The sequence below is a fragment of the Phasianus colchicus genome, chromosome Z (genome assembly GCF_987193195.1).
Source record: "Phasianus colchicus chromosome Z, bPhaCol1.hap1.1, whole genome shotgun sequence".
Classification (NCBI taxonomy): domain Eukaryota; kingdom Metazoa; phylum Chordata; class Aves; order Galliformes; family Phasianidae; genus Phasianus; species Phasianus colchicus.
This window is the reverse complement of record NC_143476.1, coordinates 78,227,055-78,244,820: the sequence shown is the minus strand read 5'-3', so window position 1 is coordinate 78,244,820 and position 17,766 is coordinate 78,227,055. Positions and strand designations below refer to the sequence as shown.

The following is a 17,766-nucleotide window of genomic DNA, read 5'->3' as shown; positions in this document are numbered from 1 at the left end:
TTTTTTTGCAGCCATTTTTTCATTGCAAGGAGGGGGAATGCCAATGTTCTTGATGACTACAAAGACACTGCATTTTTTTTGCCAACCCAGACAACAGGGAAACAAAGAAATGTGCCAACATTAATCTTCTTGAAATAAGGCAGTGAGAGTGTCATTTCCTTTAAACTGAGTCACAGTCAGACTGGTTTTCTTATCTGAGATGAAATCACAGGGATATCATGCCTCACAGGAACTCTTATCCTTTTTTCCAAAGGACAAGATTTTCTGTATAGAGGATGACAGTTTTAGCACTCAGGAACTGCTGAAGCACATAACCCCACACCATGTACCAAATCCAGGGCTCCCCTTCGCTAATGCTACCTGCTCCTTCTGTGCTCTGCGTGTGCAGTGACAGCAGCTGCACAGCCTGCAATACATCTTCTTGAGAATAGGCAGAGTCAGAGTCTGCTGAAGTAAAGGACAGAGTGACCCCGACCATCGTGGATGTTGCAAATAACTGATGGCCTTGTTATGTCTGCTGCCTTGGTTTTGTTTCTTTTGCACTGCTCCTATACCAGAACTCTCAGGCACTAACCTTTTGTGAGATTAGTTGTAAAGGAAGAGAAGAGATTTGGGAAACCACCCTGTGAACCATACCTGTTCAGGAATCTTTGCTGAATGCTTTGCAATTCCTAAGGGGAAAAATGACTAAAACTGAAATAAGATCAAACTCTTGGTACACGAGGAATGCCCCAAGTACACTGACAACATTTACTGGGCAAAGAAACAGTGTCTGTGGTGTAAATAGCAGCATAGCATGCAGATGACTTACAGAAGCAGGTTGCTTATGCATATCTACTGCTACAGATGTTTTCTGCCAGTTGGTTTTGGTTAAACACATCTATTTTTGCAAACAGAAATAGATTTAAAACTTTTATTGAAAGGAATACAGTGTCATTTCTTTTAATTAGTTCTCAATATTCTGAATATTTCCTTAAAATTGCATTAAACTTTTTGCTAAGTAGTAGTATAACATACAAATGCACTGCTTATCTTTAATGTTACAAGGTATAAGCAAAATAAAACAATTCTACTGTGCAACACTCCAATTTATAACTCAGTGTAGATAACACAAAATTTGAGGAATTATAAGAAAGAGCCAGAGGTACAAATTCAGTATTTTGAGGAAAATCTTACTCCTGCTTTTTTTTTTTTCTTTTCTTTTTTCTTTTTCTTTTTGTAATAAATATTACTTTCACAGTATTTCCTTTGTTCTGGCACAAGGTCTGCCTGCAGCAGAAAACAAAACTCAACCTGTGAGCCTGAATTACTGCTGATCAAAGCCTGTGTTATGTCACAATATCACATATACTCACAATACCAGATTTCTCCTGCTGTGACTAAATTTACGTAACTGACATAATTTAGATCAGTTGAACTAGTTAACATGAAATGTACTCTTCAAATGTATTTCATCACCTAGTTCCATTTTGACAGCAGCTGATGTAGTTCATGCACGTATACATTCAAAATTAACAGCATGCTAACATTTTGGAATGCTGTGTCCAGATGTGGAGTCTTCAGTACAGGAGATATGTGGACTTGTTGGAGCGTGTTCAGAGGAGGGCCACAGAAATGATCCGAGGGATGGAACACTTTCCCTTATGAGACAGGCAGTTCAGCCTGGAGAAGTCTGCAGGTGACCTGAGAGTGGCCTTTCAGAATTTAAAGAGTGGAGTAGAAGAAGAAAGAGGACAGACTCTGTAGCGGGGTCTGTTGTAACAGGATGAAAGGTAATGGTTTCAAACTAAAAGACGGAGGGTTTAAACTGAATGTAAGAAAGAGATTTATTTCAGTAAGTGTGGTGAGGCGCTGGAACAGGTTGCCCAGGGAGATGGTGGACACCCCATCCCTGGAGACATTCAAGATCAGGCTAGACAGGGCTCTGAGCACCCCATCTATCTGTAGATGTCCCTGTTCATTGCAGTTGGACTAGATGACCATTAAAGCTCCCTTTCAACTCAAACAATCTGTGATTCTGTTATTTCCTTCAGACTGAATTTTAGCCCCTTTCCCTCCAAGTCTCTTTCTGGGACTTTATTTCCATCTGCATTTTCCATTTTCCATCCCCAAATTCCCTTAGGGATAGCTGATAAAAATAAAATTATTTTGATTTAATTCAAACTTAACCAAAGTTTCCTTGGAGCATGGCATATATGATGAAGAATTCACTTATGAGTAACTGATTGAAGGTACATGGTTATTAATACAACATACTTTACTGCAGAAAAACTGTATCAGCAGTTATGTGTAAATAAAGATTAGATTTTCAACCAGAACATAGCCTGATAAGAAACATGTTCATTTTGTCTGAGAAGGCCACCAGGGAATTAAGAGCCATCTTGTTTCTGGGGCACTGGGGAGAAGACACATTCAAACATTTTAAACTTGGCATTTGTTCATACCTACTTTTTGTGACAGATACTCAGTAGAACAGGAAAAGAAATCAGTACCACCACTTTATTTAACTTTAAAAGTACAACTTAATAACATGTGGAAATAGTTCAGATTAGTGCAACAAATGAACAATAATTTAGTGATATGTATTGCACATCGCAAGTGAAATTACTACCTTGAGTTTGTAAGAACTTTTTGGTGTAATTCACATACTTTTTGTATTTCACAGTCAAACACAAATTCATTAAGATACATTCTTAGAGCTGGTATATTTGCCACAGTTTTGCTGCATTTGGTGGGTATCGGTGTTGAGCTGAGAAATCAGTGCAGCTGAAATGCAAAATACGTAAGAAAATGCAGAAATCCATTTGTAATAAGGAGGTGCCCTGAAACAAGTATTTAACTTCTCTTTTCTGTGCAAATGTGGCAGCCCACAAACTACAAGTCAGTTCACCTTAAGAAGCTGTCCACGGCCTGAGATAAAGGCGGGAGACTGACTTGTCTGTTTAGAGCAGAGAGAAAGAGGTCACATGTGACAAGTGCTCACTACTGTCCTGAACTCATTTCTTTACGTGGCACTCATGCATTGCTGCGGTTGAAATGGTGTAAAAGCATGATTAGAAAAACTGTTTTGGAATGCAGCTGAAAATAGTTGTTAAAAAATCTGCTAGAAATAGAGAAAAGCAAAATGTGTACTTTTAAATCATTTAAGACCTACATGTCATCAGCTCTTTCAGCGTAGCAGGAATGATAAATCATTTTAACTGGGAATCAAGCATCTCACAGTACAGCACCAGTCGGTATAACTGTAATTTAGAAATGAGAAAGTGTAATTGTCTACTTTATTCCTATATACATTTCACTTTGCAGTGAAGATGGATAAACCACAAAAATATACAAATGAGACCAGGTATCAGGAACACAGAAGCTGTTTGTTCTACAGTACTGAAGTGATCACTTCTGGAAGAAAAGACACCCATTACTTGTGTTTCACAGCCTGAAGTTTAAAATGCAGTTTAGAAGTAAATGAACATACAGCATTCCTCCTCCACTAAATCACCACACCTTTGGATAAAGGACAGATGGTCAGTTCCTGCTTTGACAGCTGTAATGGAAGACACTGCTGACGCTGTTTCTGGGAAACTTTCACACACTATGCAAGACAGAGATCCACAGTGACAATAATCCCTTAAAGGTCGTCCTGCTTTTGCATTCTTCTTTCCAAGAAACAAACAAACAACAAACAAACAAAAAGCCCACCATCTTTATTAACTGCAGAACAGAAGTTAATCAGGCCCACTGTACAGTCAGACAAGTTTCTGTAAGCACAGATTTCTAGCCAGAAGAACAAACAGGGCAGCAACTGCTCTTCTTGAAGGAAGGCACGTTTTAAAATGATGTAACACTTTCCAAACAAAGCTGAGTGCAAAGAACCTTTAGAACTTTGTAGTGTTACAAGGTCTCTGGTAGTTAGCCATCAGTTCTTTCTTCTCCTTTTTTTTTTGTTTCTTTAATTTTTGTTACTTTATCCTAATATAAACATGGTATAAATTAAGTAATGCTAAACATAAACACATCACCTGATCATTGCACCTTTTGGTAAGTTCAGCACATGCCAGCCCACCTGTCCTCTTCCACAAAAATATTCCCTTTCACCACCTCTTAATCACTAACTGGGATAATTAAGGCCCTATCTCCTTAGTGGGCAATGAAGTTCAGTGAAAACCAAACCAAACCCATTATTAATAGACATTTCTGGAATCATAAAATGACAGAGTAGTATGGGTTGGAAAGGACTTAAAGCCCACCATTTCCAAACCCTGCCATGAGCAGGGCTGCCCCCACCAGCTCAGGCTGCCCTAGGGCCCCAGGCACGCCAGCCTTGAGCACCTCCAGGGATGGGGCACCACAGCTCTCTGGGTAGCAGTGCCAGCACCACAGCACCCACATAGCAGAGGATCTCTTCCTTGTTTCTGATCTAAAAATACCTTCTTTCATCTAAAAGCCCTTACTCCTTGTTCTATCACTACACTTGCTGACAAGTCTCTCCCCAACTTTTTTGTACTTCCTTTCAGTACTGGAAGGCCTCAGTGAAGACAGCAGTTCCCAGAAGAGGCACAGAGGGCATGGTGTGGCAGTTCATACAGGAAGGGTGGCCACAGCCCAGCAGGCAGCCTGCTCCTTTCTCTTCTGAGAGCAGCAGGGAGCTGCACTCTGTTGAAACAAACATGGTGACCATCTGCCACCATGGCTGAGCTCAGGCAGAAACACAGGCTGGAGGGCCACAGCTATTCTGGGCTGATGCATGCACCCAGACAGAGCTCCTAAGGAAAGACAGAGCTGCCCAGACCTCCAGTTGTGGCAAACTCCAGAATCTGGAAGTCCTTCTAGAGCCTGAGTGAAGGAGATGTCATGGCTGCAAGTGTGCCCAGCTTGATGAACTTCCTGAGCAGGTGGCCAGGTTGTGTGAGGACATCACCAGGCAGCATAGTGAATCAGACAGATGTTGGTATTGTTCAATGACACTGACAACCTCGTCTTAAGTCCCTGCAAGCAGTAGGTAAGCTAGCTTCCAACTTTGAGGAGAAAAACAGCAAAAACATGCACGAAGAAGGAAACTGGAACCTCCTCTCTACTGGGAGCAGGAGTCATCGTCTCCCTCTTGTCCCGCAGGTGTCCCTTATGCAACAAAGCTCTGGGGATGGAAAGATGAGAGGTGATCGTTCAGGACTGGAAAAGACAATCCTGTAAAGTTGGTCCAACCAAAGACCCAAGTCAAAACCAGTGACGCTAAAGAACAGACCTCCTTCTGGCCTTCCAGTACTTAAAGGAATCCTATAGACAGGAGGTAAATTGACTTTTAAGACAGGCAGATAGTGATAAGACAAGGGGGAATGGTTTTAACTAAAATAAGGTATATTTAGATTAGACGTTAGGGCAAAATTCTTTACTTAGCGAGTAGTGAAGCACCTGCTGCATAATCATAGCTACTGTTATCAACTTGCAACATACTCATATTTTTCTTTAAGAAACTTACTTATGAGGAAGTTCTATTTCACTGTAACAATAATGCATTTTACTTTGCAGTAAGGTTGATACTGCACCTAAGGGAAAATGCTATATTTTAGTAGAGTAGTAAGGTCTTTAATCAAAATTTGAAGCAATTTTTTTCTTGCAACTTCCAGAATCTTCTTAAAGCTTATATTTTACTATAACAAACAAGTTTCCCCTACATACGCCTTAAATATTTACTTAAATTCCCTACCTTCAATTTAAGTATTCATAATTAATGTATTTTAAATTAAGCACTTCAGTTGACACACATAATAATGTAACTATTGTCTTCTCCCTTTCTAATTATTAGCAATCAGTAACCATCTGCCAAATGGGTATCAAATAACAACGGTGGAACAGAATTTATATAAACACTGTATTATAATAGCGTTCAAACTGATGTAGACCCACAACTTTATGTTTTGAAATACAAATAGCATTTCTTTTAAAACTGCTGAATACCAGAGCCCAGCAGGAAAACAAATAACTTACTTCAAAAGCCTAACTGGTGTTTTTCAGAAGTGTGATGAACTACAAAATTCAAGTACTTAGCATCTATACATAACTTTTCGTTTTTAAAGTACTATACAAATGCTATCTAGATGAAATGTAGGAAGACTCCAAATCTAGAATGTATGGTGATCAAATGAATGGCACCAACAAAATATAATGCAATTACTACAGTGATATTAAGTACTTCATTAATCAGTACTTCATTAAAAGCTAGCTATATATGAATAGTAACGGAAGAGCAGATAATTTACAAGGGGAATGCACAGATATGAAATGTTAATGCCATCAATGGGACAAGTTACTGTGATCACAAGGAACTGACATAGGAATTCTACTGGCTTCAAATGCCTGACTCGAAATTCGCAGGAAACATAAGAAAACCATTCCAGTGACAAACACAGCCTGTTTCAAGTGCGTTACAGAAGACTAAGATACATCATCCTTATACATCAATGTGGATTCCATGTTTTATAGACATTAATTCTCTAGTTCCCGTTAAATACATAATAAATGAGCATAGATGAGGTAAAGATGCTGTAATTGCCACATAGAGCCAGTATGGCAAAGGAGGAGTTTTTCCAAATGGGCAGATCCAAAGGCCGTGACGAATCCCATCACGGACGTGATGAGAAGTCCAGGATATAAACAACATCCAAGGAAGAAAACACCATGAGTCCTTAAGCCTAAAGAGGTGCATAATAAGCTTTAATGTCAGAGCCACAACAGGAATCACAGTAGAACAATGAAGGAGTGGTCTCCGGGGAAGACTCAGAGCAGCCTGCAGAAAAGAAGAATGTAATTGGCAACGGCTACAGTCATGGCAAGAAAGAAAGATTTCATGTGTGTTCACATGTGTAATGCCATCTGGCGAGGTGGAAGTGCAAAGAAAAACACATCATTCCTTTCTACTGTGGTTGATCAAAATCAACAACATGAACAGCCAGGTAAGCAGCAGGACTGAGGGTGCTGGGACAATTTTATCTCTGTTGTCTGAATCATACATCCTGCTAAGAATACTAATGGAAGCAGAGGAAGGGAGAGGTATAGAATATGCTATTTGTCATGTAGTCACAGGGCATACTGGAACCTGTAGGCTGCACTGATTATATATACTTAAGATAATAAAAAGGAAAACAACCATACAATGTGCTTGAAATATTTAATGCGATCTATTGGTATTTATTTTCAAAAACACATCCTGTATTACATTTCATTTACTACCTGTAAAATTCTAGTTTGACTGTATCTAATAGAGACATAGTTTCCAATATAATAAAAAATACTGATGTTATATGTATTTTATTTGCCTTGACACAGTATTCTTCATGAGCAGAGAAATGCTACAATCAGAATCTATTACGTGAATCATTTCTGATTTTAATTAACAGTTTCCTTAATGTTAATTCAGGTGAAAGCCTAAGTTTGGGTTTTAATTAAGTGTCCAGCTACTGGGATTACACACTACAGAAGATATCAAATTTAAGAAATGATAGTTATCAATTAAAAATGTATTGAGAAAATACTACGGATGTACTTACTAGCATAGCAACAGTCATAATCACTTCCACAAACTCAAAGGACACACAAAAAAATTCTGTATTTCAGAAATGAGTAAGTTGATTCTTCATGTAAGTACAAGGGAAACGATAGCATTTTACTGAAAGACTGAAAAAAATGACAGGACTAAAAACTTCACAAATACAAAGAAGAACAACAACAAAAAACATCTCAACCTTTTAATTATAAGGATATAGGCCCAAATTCTTTAAATTGGTACAATGGGTATATTTTCTACAGATTTATTTTTGTTTCATGCAAGCAGACTGTTAGGGGATTAAAATGCAACAATCTTGTCATGGGTAAACTGTCATCTATCCTATAAAGAGTCAGACTTTTGTTACTAAAAACCCCTATTTTGTAAAATAGAAAGTACAGTCATTAGGCTACCAAAATGCTGTAGCTGAAATTCTCAGAGAATAGTCTGTTATCTCTTTCTTTCTTCTTCTCCTACGAAGAAAGGCTGAGGGAGCTGAGTTTATTCAGCTTGGAGAAGGCCCTGGGGTGACCTCACTGCAGCCATCCAGTACTTAAAGGGAGTTTAAAGGCAGGAGGAAGATTGACTTTTTGCATAGACAGATAGTGATAGGACAAGGTGAAATATTTTTAAAATAAAAGAGATTCAAGTTAGATGTGAAGAGGAAACTCTACTCAGGAGATGAGGCACAGGCTGCCCAGAGAAGCTGTGGATGTCCTAACTCTGGAGCTGTTCAAAGCCAAGTTGGGTGGGGCTCTGGGCAGCCTGAGCTGGTAAGTGGCAGCCATGCCCATGGAAGGGGCTACAACTGGATTTTTTTTTAAGGTCCCTTCCAACCCAGCCCATGCCATTTTGTGATTTGACATTAACATCCTTGACTTGCTAGGCCCAGGAGAGAGAGAGACGTCATTCTGTTTGGTAATATAAGCTACCAGTCAATTTAGTTGGCCAGATTGAGGCAGATGTCTACCATGAGAAAGACTCGGCTACAGTTGCAAATGAAATCTATTCATAACACAAACGACCTTTTTCATATACCTAACATTCAGCTAGTTGCAAAATCTTCCTTAAAGTCCTGCTCCCCCAGCCCCTCTCACAACCACAGTGAGCTGGAGACAGGAGACTCAAAGCACATGTGGAACAACTCAAGGAAACTCTACTTTAATGCACATGAGGATACCAATGAATTTATCTAATGACATGGGCTTCAGCACTCATATTCTGTGATGCTTCAGAAGCTTGAGGTCATTAGTATTGAGTCCATATTTGTAAATTTAATCTTAAATTCACTGTGTGTGTGCAAAGCTTATTCTCCAGAAATGTTCCACTGCAGCCCGGACTGAGTCAGCAGTGGCTTAATAAACATCTGTTATGTATGTTTGCCAGTACAAAAGCCTGTGTGTCACTAGCTGCATTTTCTACACTTTCACAAGCTGGTAATTTTCAATTAGCAAGCTAGCAATTTCCACACATCTATTCTGCAACATGAGTATTTGAACTATAGTACTGGTGGAGACTTCTCATGCACATCACGCCTGTATCACTTTTAACCCATCATGTCACTCTAGTTTATCAGCAAAGCTGAACATGATGGCAGGTTCAGTAATTCTCAGACTTTTGTACCTTTGTGTGCAATTATACAGAGTGAAAACTACCTGGAATATGCTGAAGTACAAATTCTAGGAAGTCTTTGTAGGCTTCACACTTATTGCCAAAAAACAACGTGGGCAAAAGGTCATACCAAATGTTACTTACACAAGTATTTATCACTGTATTGGGTATAAATCATATAAATACACAGGTGACTGTTTACCCAAAGTACTCCAGAAAAAACAATGATGAAACAATAGCCAAATAGATCACCCAACAAGCTGTGTCAGCAGGAACAAAAAGAGGAAGCTGATGGTAGCAACTCACAGCAGATGGTAATACTGCCTTGTGCTGCATACAAGAATTACTTGAAAAAAAGTAACCAATCATCAGATTTAATTATGATGATTAAGAGCTTTAAAATAAATGGCATATAACAATGTAAAAGATATTACTGTTATAAATTAGTAATAGTGGTGTGGTTACTTAACTAGATTTCTTAATTTATTAGTTCCTTGGTAATGTGTTGCTTAAGCAATAAACGCTGTAGTCTCATAAATCAGTTATTTCAATCCAGAAATATGAAGAGGGAGAGTGGGACTGGAACTAACGCATGAATGTATGAATGTAAAAAGGCGTTCCATGAAATAATGAGCTGTACAGGCAACAGTCTGAAATTACGACACAAAACAGAAAGTGGTATGATATTAAGCTACAGAAGGAAAAATCACATATTAAAAATCAAGTTTAGCTGGTCAGGCAGAAAAGTTTATGAGGATGACACTAGATCACTAACTAAAAAAACTGCTGGCAGTGTAAGAAGACAGAAAACTTGTAACAGATTTTTCATTTTTAAAAAGACAGAACTGCAAGTGATAGTAAAAGGGATTAATCTAGGCTACCTGACTCAAATCTAAGCTGTTTTTGCAAAATTCTGTATATAGTTTGGGACAGGATCCTTTAGAGATAATTTAGTCAGACAGCAATTCAGAGGAGGCCAGATAAATGGCAGAAGGCTTAGAAAATCCAGGTGCAGTAGCTTTCTTTTGCGAGTTACTCAGTTAAGAAACCTGTTGCAAAGCATACGTTTTTCAAGCTGTAAGATTAACGCTGCTCCTGTAAGGAGACCTTAAACAGGGTATAGTTTATGGGTGAAACATCCTTTATTAGCCCAATTAACCTATGCAGGAAGAAAGAGATAAGTGTGCAAGTGACTATGACAAGGCTTTTGGTCATCTTGCCTTCTTACTTTCATCTATATAAGTGTGGCTACTCAAGGGCTATCCTGCCTGCAGTTCTTGTATTTGTAATTTGTAAAAAAAAATTTGGAAAGAGCAAAACAACCAGACATCTTTCTCAGAAAGGCCTTAAAAAAAACAAGATCTAACCATCCAACATTGGTAATATAAGCTGAATGTTAGAAAAAAAAATATCTAGCTGTTTGGAAATTTCTTCCTGTATTTTTTCAATTAACTCAAAAGATTTCAATAATTTACTTTGGGATATACACAAATATTCTCCATCACATTAAGTGAACAGATTTTCACTGGCCTCTCTGAAGGCAATTAAGAAAACTGGTTAGTCTTCCTTTCCATGATGCAATTCCATTTTCTAAACCATCACTGGTGGAGAGTGTCACCTAGTGGTCATTATTAAAAAATATTAGTGCTAATCTCAACTACCAGAAAAAGCAGCATGAATATTTTAAAAAATACTTCTTAATAAAGTCTAAAATAACAAGTCTAAAATCACACATTACTTGTGTTTATTGACTTTAAAATAAGAAATATGCATGAGAATATATTTAACTGCTGCAATAAGACATTACAGGACTCAATAATCAAATGAACTTTCCTTTTTTTTCCTGTTTTTTAAATTTTGTGGTATTTCCATATCAAAAAGCACAGAAAAGGGGAGAATCAGTGACTACCTAAGAAAGAACAACACTGTGCAGCAGTATATACTGAAGGCCAACAATACAGACAACAGCTGTGCAGAAAAGGGCCTAGGGTCCTTGCAGATGCTGCACTGAACAAGCAAACAGTTTGTCCTCATCGCAAAGAAAGCTCATGGTGTCTTGGGCTACAGGAGGAGCACTGCCAGCAAGTCAACAGAGGTGCTGCTTCCCCTCTCTTCAATACTGCTAAGGCCACCTCTAGAGTTACTGTATCAGTTCTGGGCTCCCTGGTACAAGGGAAAGATGGAGCTACAGGAGACTGTGAAGGGCCATAAGGGTAATAAAAGAAAAATCTCCCTCATGAGGAAAAGCTGAGAGAACTGGGACTGTTCAGTTTGGAGAAGAAGAGGTTAACGGGAGGCAGATCTGAAGTTCTGCAACTATCTGAAAGAAGGACACAAGAAGGATGGAGCCAGTGTCTTTTCAGTGGTGCTTAGTGCCAGGACAAGAGGCAAGAGGTGAAACTGGAACACAGGAGGTTCCATCAGCCTATCGGGAAGCACTTCTTTGCTGTGCTGGTGACTGACCACTGACACAAACTGCCCAGAGGCCGTGGAGTCCCTTCCCTGGAGATCTTCAAAAGCCACCTGGACACTGTCCTGGGAACCTGATCTGGAATGGCCCTGATGGAGCAGGGAACCAGGGAACAGCTCAGAGGTGGCCACACAGACCCAAGGGCAACTTGCCACCTCAGTCATTTTGAAATTCTGTGAAAACACCTTCTTTGTCAAAGAGAAATGGAGAACTGATCACATTAAAAGGTCTACCAAACTCACCAACAAGAAAAAGTCTTTTACTTAAAACAAATACCGATACTGTATGCAAACAAAAAACCCCCACTGTTTTTCCAGTGGAAGTCTAGTTTTTACAGCCCAGTAAATATTACTATTTACCAGTAATGCTTCTTGTATACATGTGTCTTCTGCACATTAGAAGGAAGAAAAGGTAAACCATTTCAGACTTTTGTTCTCTAATTAAAGGACTGCAAAGAACAGCAGTCTTCCTTCCGTTCCTTTCTTTCCTCTTCTGCCTCTACTTGCTGTGTTTTATATCCTCTGTCATCCATAAGAATAATTTAATTCTACTCCAAGCTACGAGGAAGAAAAAAAAGAAGGCAAGACAGTCAAACAACCTTCCCACTTGCTGACTGGAAAAGTATTTACTCTCCTGTGCAAAGTAACATGTACCAATACCCATGCCAGAACATCAGCTCAGGGTATAAGGACTTGTGCTGCTGAGCACAGCTAATTATTTCTAACAAGCAGCAGAGTGGCATGGCTTCATCTACAGGGACTACGAGCCTGCCATGGACAAGCAGTATCTGGCTGTGTTAGATCTAGAGGGCAGTGCTGAAAGGTGTGGTCAGAGCAGGCGTTGCTGGAGATCTTGGAATATGCCAGCATTCAACATACAGATCAGACTGATGTTTTCTCAAAAAGCTGGGAATACATGCCTAAAGCACATAAGATTAGGGAATAGGAATAGAACACAAAACACTGGAGAACAACTGGAAAACTTCATAATGCGTATCTGGGAATACTAATTCTATTGAGAAACTGTGTCCTAAAAGGTAGTTCTGCAAATGGATGAAGGTCACACATACTCACTAGCAGGAATCAGTTCATTTTTCTCCTTTTTATTAACAAGTTTGACACTTTCTTAATTCTCTTTTACAATCAACTATATTTAAAGCCAAACTCAGTCTGCCTTTTTGAAGATGAACAGGTCGTGAACTGCTGGGGATAGGAAAAATGTTTAGAAATGACTAAAACCAAATATACCACTTCTCAGTATGACTAGTTGAATGAAACAGAACATAGAATCATAGAATCATTTTTGGTAGGGACTTTTAAAGGTCATTTAGGCCAACTCCCTTGCAATGAACAAAGACATCCACAGCTAGACTAGTTCGCATGGCCTTGGATGTCTCCAGGGACAGGGTACCCACCACCTCTTTAGGCAACCTGTTCCAGCATTTCTCAACCCTCACTGAAAAACATTTTTTTCTGCCTAGAGAGTTCCCAGAAGATTCAGAACAAGATGCATATTGGAAGGTCATGTTCCAAAGGACAGCTTAACAGATGGACAATCTACTTTCTAGATTTCTACTTCTCCTGTAAAATGAAATGGAATAATCCACTTTACACACAAAGCATGTATGGCAGCACTTACCTGCTTAACTTGAATAAGAAAACTCCTATTTGATACCAATGGGATATTGTCTTAAAGAGGCTTTCAGAACTTCTTTTTTTCAGAGGCTCTTAAAAGGCAGAACTTAGCATTTCTTTGTTTTAAAATCAGTATCAATTATATAAAAATAAAAATTCCCATATATCTTTTAAAAGATTACCAGACTGTATCATCACTGAAACTTTTTTTGTTCAGGATACAGTAGAACAATAAAGTAAACAGCTGTAAAGAAAATATGCATCCACCAAGCCACTCCCTTACCTTTAACGACAGGGAGCCAGCAAGTAAGAAGTGGTCCACGTCAATGACAGAGGCAAGGAAGCCAGCCAGCGTAACTTCAGTGAAGTCACTTTTCTTCCTGAGGCCAATCACTATGGCCCAGGACCACATTCCCAGTATACCGTGCACTGCATTATCAGAGAAGGCTCGGAGCCAGTCATTCTGCTGAACAAAGGAAACCTGAAGCAGTCTGTCTGCTGCAAAGCAGAATATTCCCAAACCTAGGCTAGAAATAACTGAAGCTGCGCTGAAAGTCTGGAGAAGAGCATGGGCCTTTTCAGTCTCAGATGCCATGGCAAAAACCATGTGACAGCATGCAAAATGCCACCACTGTGCATTGTCCTATGTATCTTCAGTTCTGTAAATGTCAGAAAGAACACAGTATTAAAGAGAAAAAAAAAAATCCAATAGCACAAAGCATTTGTCATCACAACTAAAATGAGCATAAGAAAACAAATTCTCTAGAAATATTAAACGCTCATGTTTAATATTTCTAGAGAACCTTTGGTTTCAGTCAACTCAATCCATGTGACAGATCTAAATTAAAATGCTTGTCCTGTTCCACTAAGAACATGCAGCTTGGTAACAGAGATAGCTCTAACTCCGCTTTCTGAAATCTTCAGTTTCACAAAATAATTTGAGTCACGTCTATGATATGATAATGGATATATTTCAAGATTCCCCCTGCTCTTAAATTCAAAGTTACTCATCAAATTGAATACCTTCCACTATAGCAACAGAGAAAAAGATTCAGTTTTCAGGGTTCCTCAACAATCTCTAATCCCTCCATGCCACAGGTGTTAAAACTGACTTTCTGAACTAGTATCCTAAACCACTATTTTCATTTATATACTCTGTAAATTTATTATCAACACAATGCCCTTTTCTGAGCTAGTTCTTGTTTGTCTTGGACACTGGCAATTAGAAAAAGCATTAAGAATAACTAAAAAAACTAAAACAAAACAAAATAAACAAAAAACACAACAACTAATAAGAACTATCATAAACACAAAGGGAGCATTATTCAATCAACCTGAGGTAACCCAAATCTACCTCTTACAAAACAAAACTACATATGCTTTTCACAGCAGCTGTTACTTCCAGGCATCACCTACTATCTCCTACATTAACTTTATAACAGCTCTTTTCTGAAAGAAAGAAAAAAAAAAAAAAGCAAACTAATCCCAGTAATGTTGTTTTTCAAAAGCTGACCATTCTAATGTGAAAAAACAGGCACTGCTTGTTGTATTAATAATCACTTAAAAGTCCTTAAGTAATATTTATGCTCTGTAATTCTTATGAAGCCCTGTTATGAATCGTACAACGCAACTTCTCAAAAGTCCCTACCCTTAATAACTGCTTGACACTTCATAAGAAATTTCAAGGGGATTCCAAGGTCCAAAGGACCCCTACCCTGCAAAGAAACCAGTACAAGATACCTGGATTATAAAAACAGAGTAGTTATTTCTGCGAGAATATTAAAAAAAAAGAAGCACTTGGAAAAAATATATCCTCCCATAAAACATACACTCTGTAGCTTTGTTGTGTTCAAAAGGCACTGAAAGGAGATCTTAAAGCACAGTATCAATTCTAACCATCTGTTATGCTCTTCTGTATTTTTGGGCAGCCCTGGAGACTGAGCACAGTTTCAAAGCACACATCCTAATCGGCCGCTATTTCTGAGAAACACGTGGAATCTTGCTCATCTTATTGCTACACCAGGTAAACTTTTATTCTAAAAAGGCTTTTCCTGAATGCATCAGACCTCCTTTAAAAACGAATTTTAAAATGCATAATTCTACTGTTAAAAGACAGTATTTATGATTTTAAATTTATTATCAGTCATAAGCCCCAGAAAATGTAAAACATTTTTTCTGGCTTATTTACATGCCTGTTTATTGTAGAATTATCCACAAGGCATGATTGACATTGATCTTCATAGAAAAAAAGCACACCAAGCCATTTATTTGGAAAAGGTTAAAAAAAGCAAAGAACATATGAATAATACATGGGCTTTGCATAACATGTAAAAAAGCAGGTGGAGTTTAGAGCTTGTTAACCATGACTGTGCTGTGCCTCTTCTGAATACACATGCAGACACATAATACTTCCTCAAACAAACTGGAACTGACATTTTTTGGAGAGGGATTTATAATATTCTGTATATTTCTGAATAAATTCAATTTGAAGAAACAAAGAGCAATAGCCTCAAAAAAGTTCAAAAAAAAATAGCCATCATATCAACCTAGATTAACAGTCATGAAATTTCTCTAAGAAACCAGTTTCAGAAGAACTGTTGCAGCAGCATATTCATAAAAATCATGTCGATATTGAGAACCAAACTTACCCTGGGCGTAAGAGAACACATTTTTGCAGTTACTTATTTCCAGTAGAAAATGTGGTCTGTGCAGTCAGTAGGGAGGAGTTGCTGTATCCAGTTGGGTCCAATGCAGGAAAGACCAAAACCAGTTTCTTCATGCCTACGTAAAACAAACCAGGCACTGGAAGCATCAGTGCTGCACAAAGCATTGCAAACTCTTTAAGAGAATAACAGTCAAAAAATATAAAAAGTGTTCCCTTCAGATTACCCATAGCCAAGTATGTCTATAGCAAAACTGCCCTTTCATAACAGTCTCTGCCACCTCTTACAAATGAAAACGACTGCTCCCCATGGAAAAAAAATCAAGCCACATCCTAGGTACAGAAGCAGAAGTATAAATATTTTGCAGCAAGACCTGACCAGAAAAAGCAAAATTCTGTTCAATCAAAATTATCTCTGAAATTATATATCTAATATTTAACTAGAAATCTTTTTTGTCTGAAGACAGAATGGTTTTTGGACTTTACAAAACACTGCAATAACAATCTTCTGTACTGCAAATCTCAGAAAGCACAGTTATTGAGCGTACACATTTCTTAAAAAAGAAAGTGGGAAATGGAGGTACATCACCAGAATACTCAGGAAGCTAACTTCCCAGCTGAAGGCTGGGGGTGCTCGGCAGTTAGCATGCTGGAAGCAGGCTGGGTCTGCACAAAGCCCATGCACAGCTGTTACACAGTGTTGTTCAGAGCTGTCACTTCTCATGACATTCTTATAGGGATTCATCATAACCTCTGCCTATATGGCCAGATACTGACTGCAAATTTAATTTTGTTTAAGGGAATTATAGAAGAAAATGCGCTGCCGTCACCGTAAATTACCAACAGAAGTAGATATTCATACTCAAGCTGCAAAAGATGTGTTTGGGGAAAAATCTGACTCAAAGATGCCTTTCAGCTCATGCTATAAAAGCAAAATAATCCAATGGCCAAAAGCACCATTTGGAAATACTGTCACCCTCCGCAATTTCTGCTCCAGGTTAACAAGAAGTCGTCGGACACATGAACAGGAATGAATAAAACTCTACTGTTTCTTTTATACCAGAAGTCAGAAGGCCACGGGGATCTCTTATAACACTACAGTCTGCTTGAAAACATGATTTGACACTAAATTATATGAAAAGCTTATAATTACCCTTGAAGACACGAGCCGAAGCCGCGCAGTGTCCCGCACAGCAGCTGTGAGCACCCAGCCACCCGCGACGGCTGCCGGCACAACGCGCGCGGTGCGCCGCGCCGACGCACGCCGGGCTCACAGGGCTGAGGGATGCCGAAGAGAAAAGCGGACAAAGCGTCAGCACGCCTCGTAACTGCGACCACCGGGAAACAGCAGCACTCCGCACCTCGCCCTCCGCCACCCGCAAGGTGCGGACGCGGCCGTCCGGCGGGCAACAACGCAGCGACACAGACGCCAAGAGGAACGCGGCGGCGGGACGCGGCCCTCGCCCGGCTCCCGTCCGAGCGCTACGGTCGCAGCCCCGCCCTCCGCCGCCGCATCCGCAACACCGGGCTGCGGGGCCCCTCCGGCACGGGGCACGGCGAGCCCCGGCCCCGCGGCGGGCGGCGAGGGAAGCCCAACGTGCCGCGGAGCCGGCGGCCGGCCCGGCGCGGCTCGTGGCGTGGCTCCGCGCGCTGCGAGGGACGCCCCGTGCCGGCCGGCCGCAGCACCCACCTGAGGAGCGGCTGCCGCCCGCGGCTCGCCCGGCCCCCGCTCGCCTCCGCCGCGCGAAGAGGCGCGGAGCGAGGAGGCATGCGTGGCCGCGGAGCACGCCGGGAGCGCGGCTCGGGAGCGGCCGCTTCCCGCCTCCTGCTCGCGTTCCGCGCGCGGCGGCGG

At 40.0% G+C, this 17,766-nt stretch overlaps 1 protein-coding gene across 4 annotated transcripts; it reads right to left on the bottom strand.

Moving 5' to 3' along the window:
• Nucleotides 1-3,686: 3,686 nt before the first annotated feature.
• TMEM267 (transmembrane protein 267) lies at nucleotides 3,687-17,753 on the bottom strand. 4 transcript variants are annotated; one of them, XM_031609112.2, is made up of 5 exons: nucleotides 17,605-17,678; nucleotides 17,068-17,192; nucleotides 15,901-16,033; nucleotides 13,536-13,911; nucleotides 3,687-6,781 (listed from the first exon to the last, which is right to left on the bottom strand). In XM_031609112.2, exons 4-5 carry the CDS (start codon nucleotides 13,857-13,859, stop codon nucleotides 6,446-6,448), a joined length of 660 nt encoding a protein of 219 aa, XP_031464972.1. In that variant the 5' UTR covers nucleotides 13,860-13,911; nucleotides 15,901-16,033; nucleotides 17,068-17,192; nucleotides 17,605-17,678; the 3' UTR covers nucleotides 3,687-6,445. The 4 variants fall into 4 exon arrangements, with proteins under 4 accessions (XP_031464972.1, XP_031464973.1, XP_089987619.1 ...); XM_031609113.2 differs by lacking the exon at nucleotides 17,068-17,192 and having other exon boundaries at nucleotides 17,605-17,753; XM_090131493.1 differs by lacking the exon at nucleotides 17,068-17,192 and having other exon boundaries at nucleotides 15,901-16,054; nucleotides 17,605-17,673.
• Between the last annotated feature and the right edge of the window lie 13 nt (nucleotides 17,754-17,766).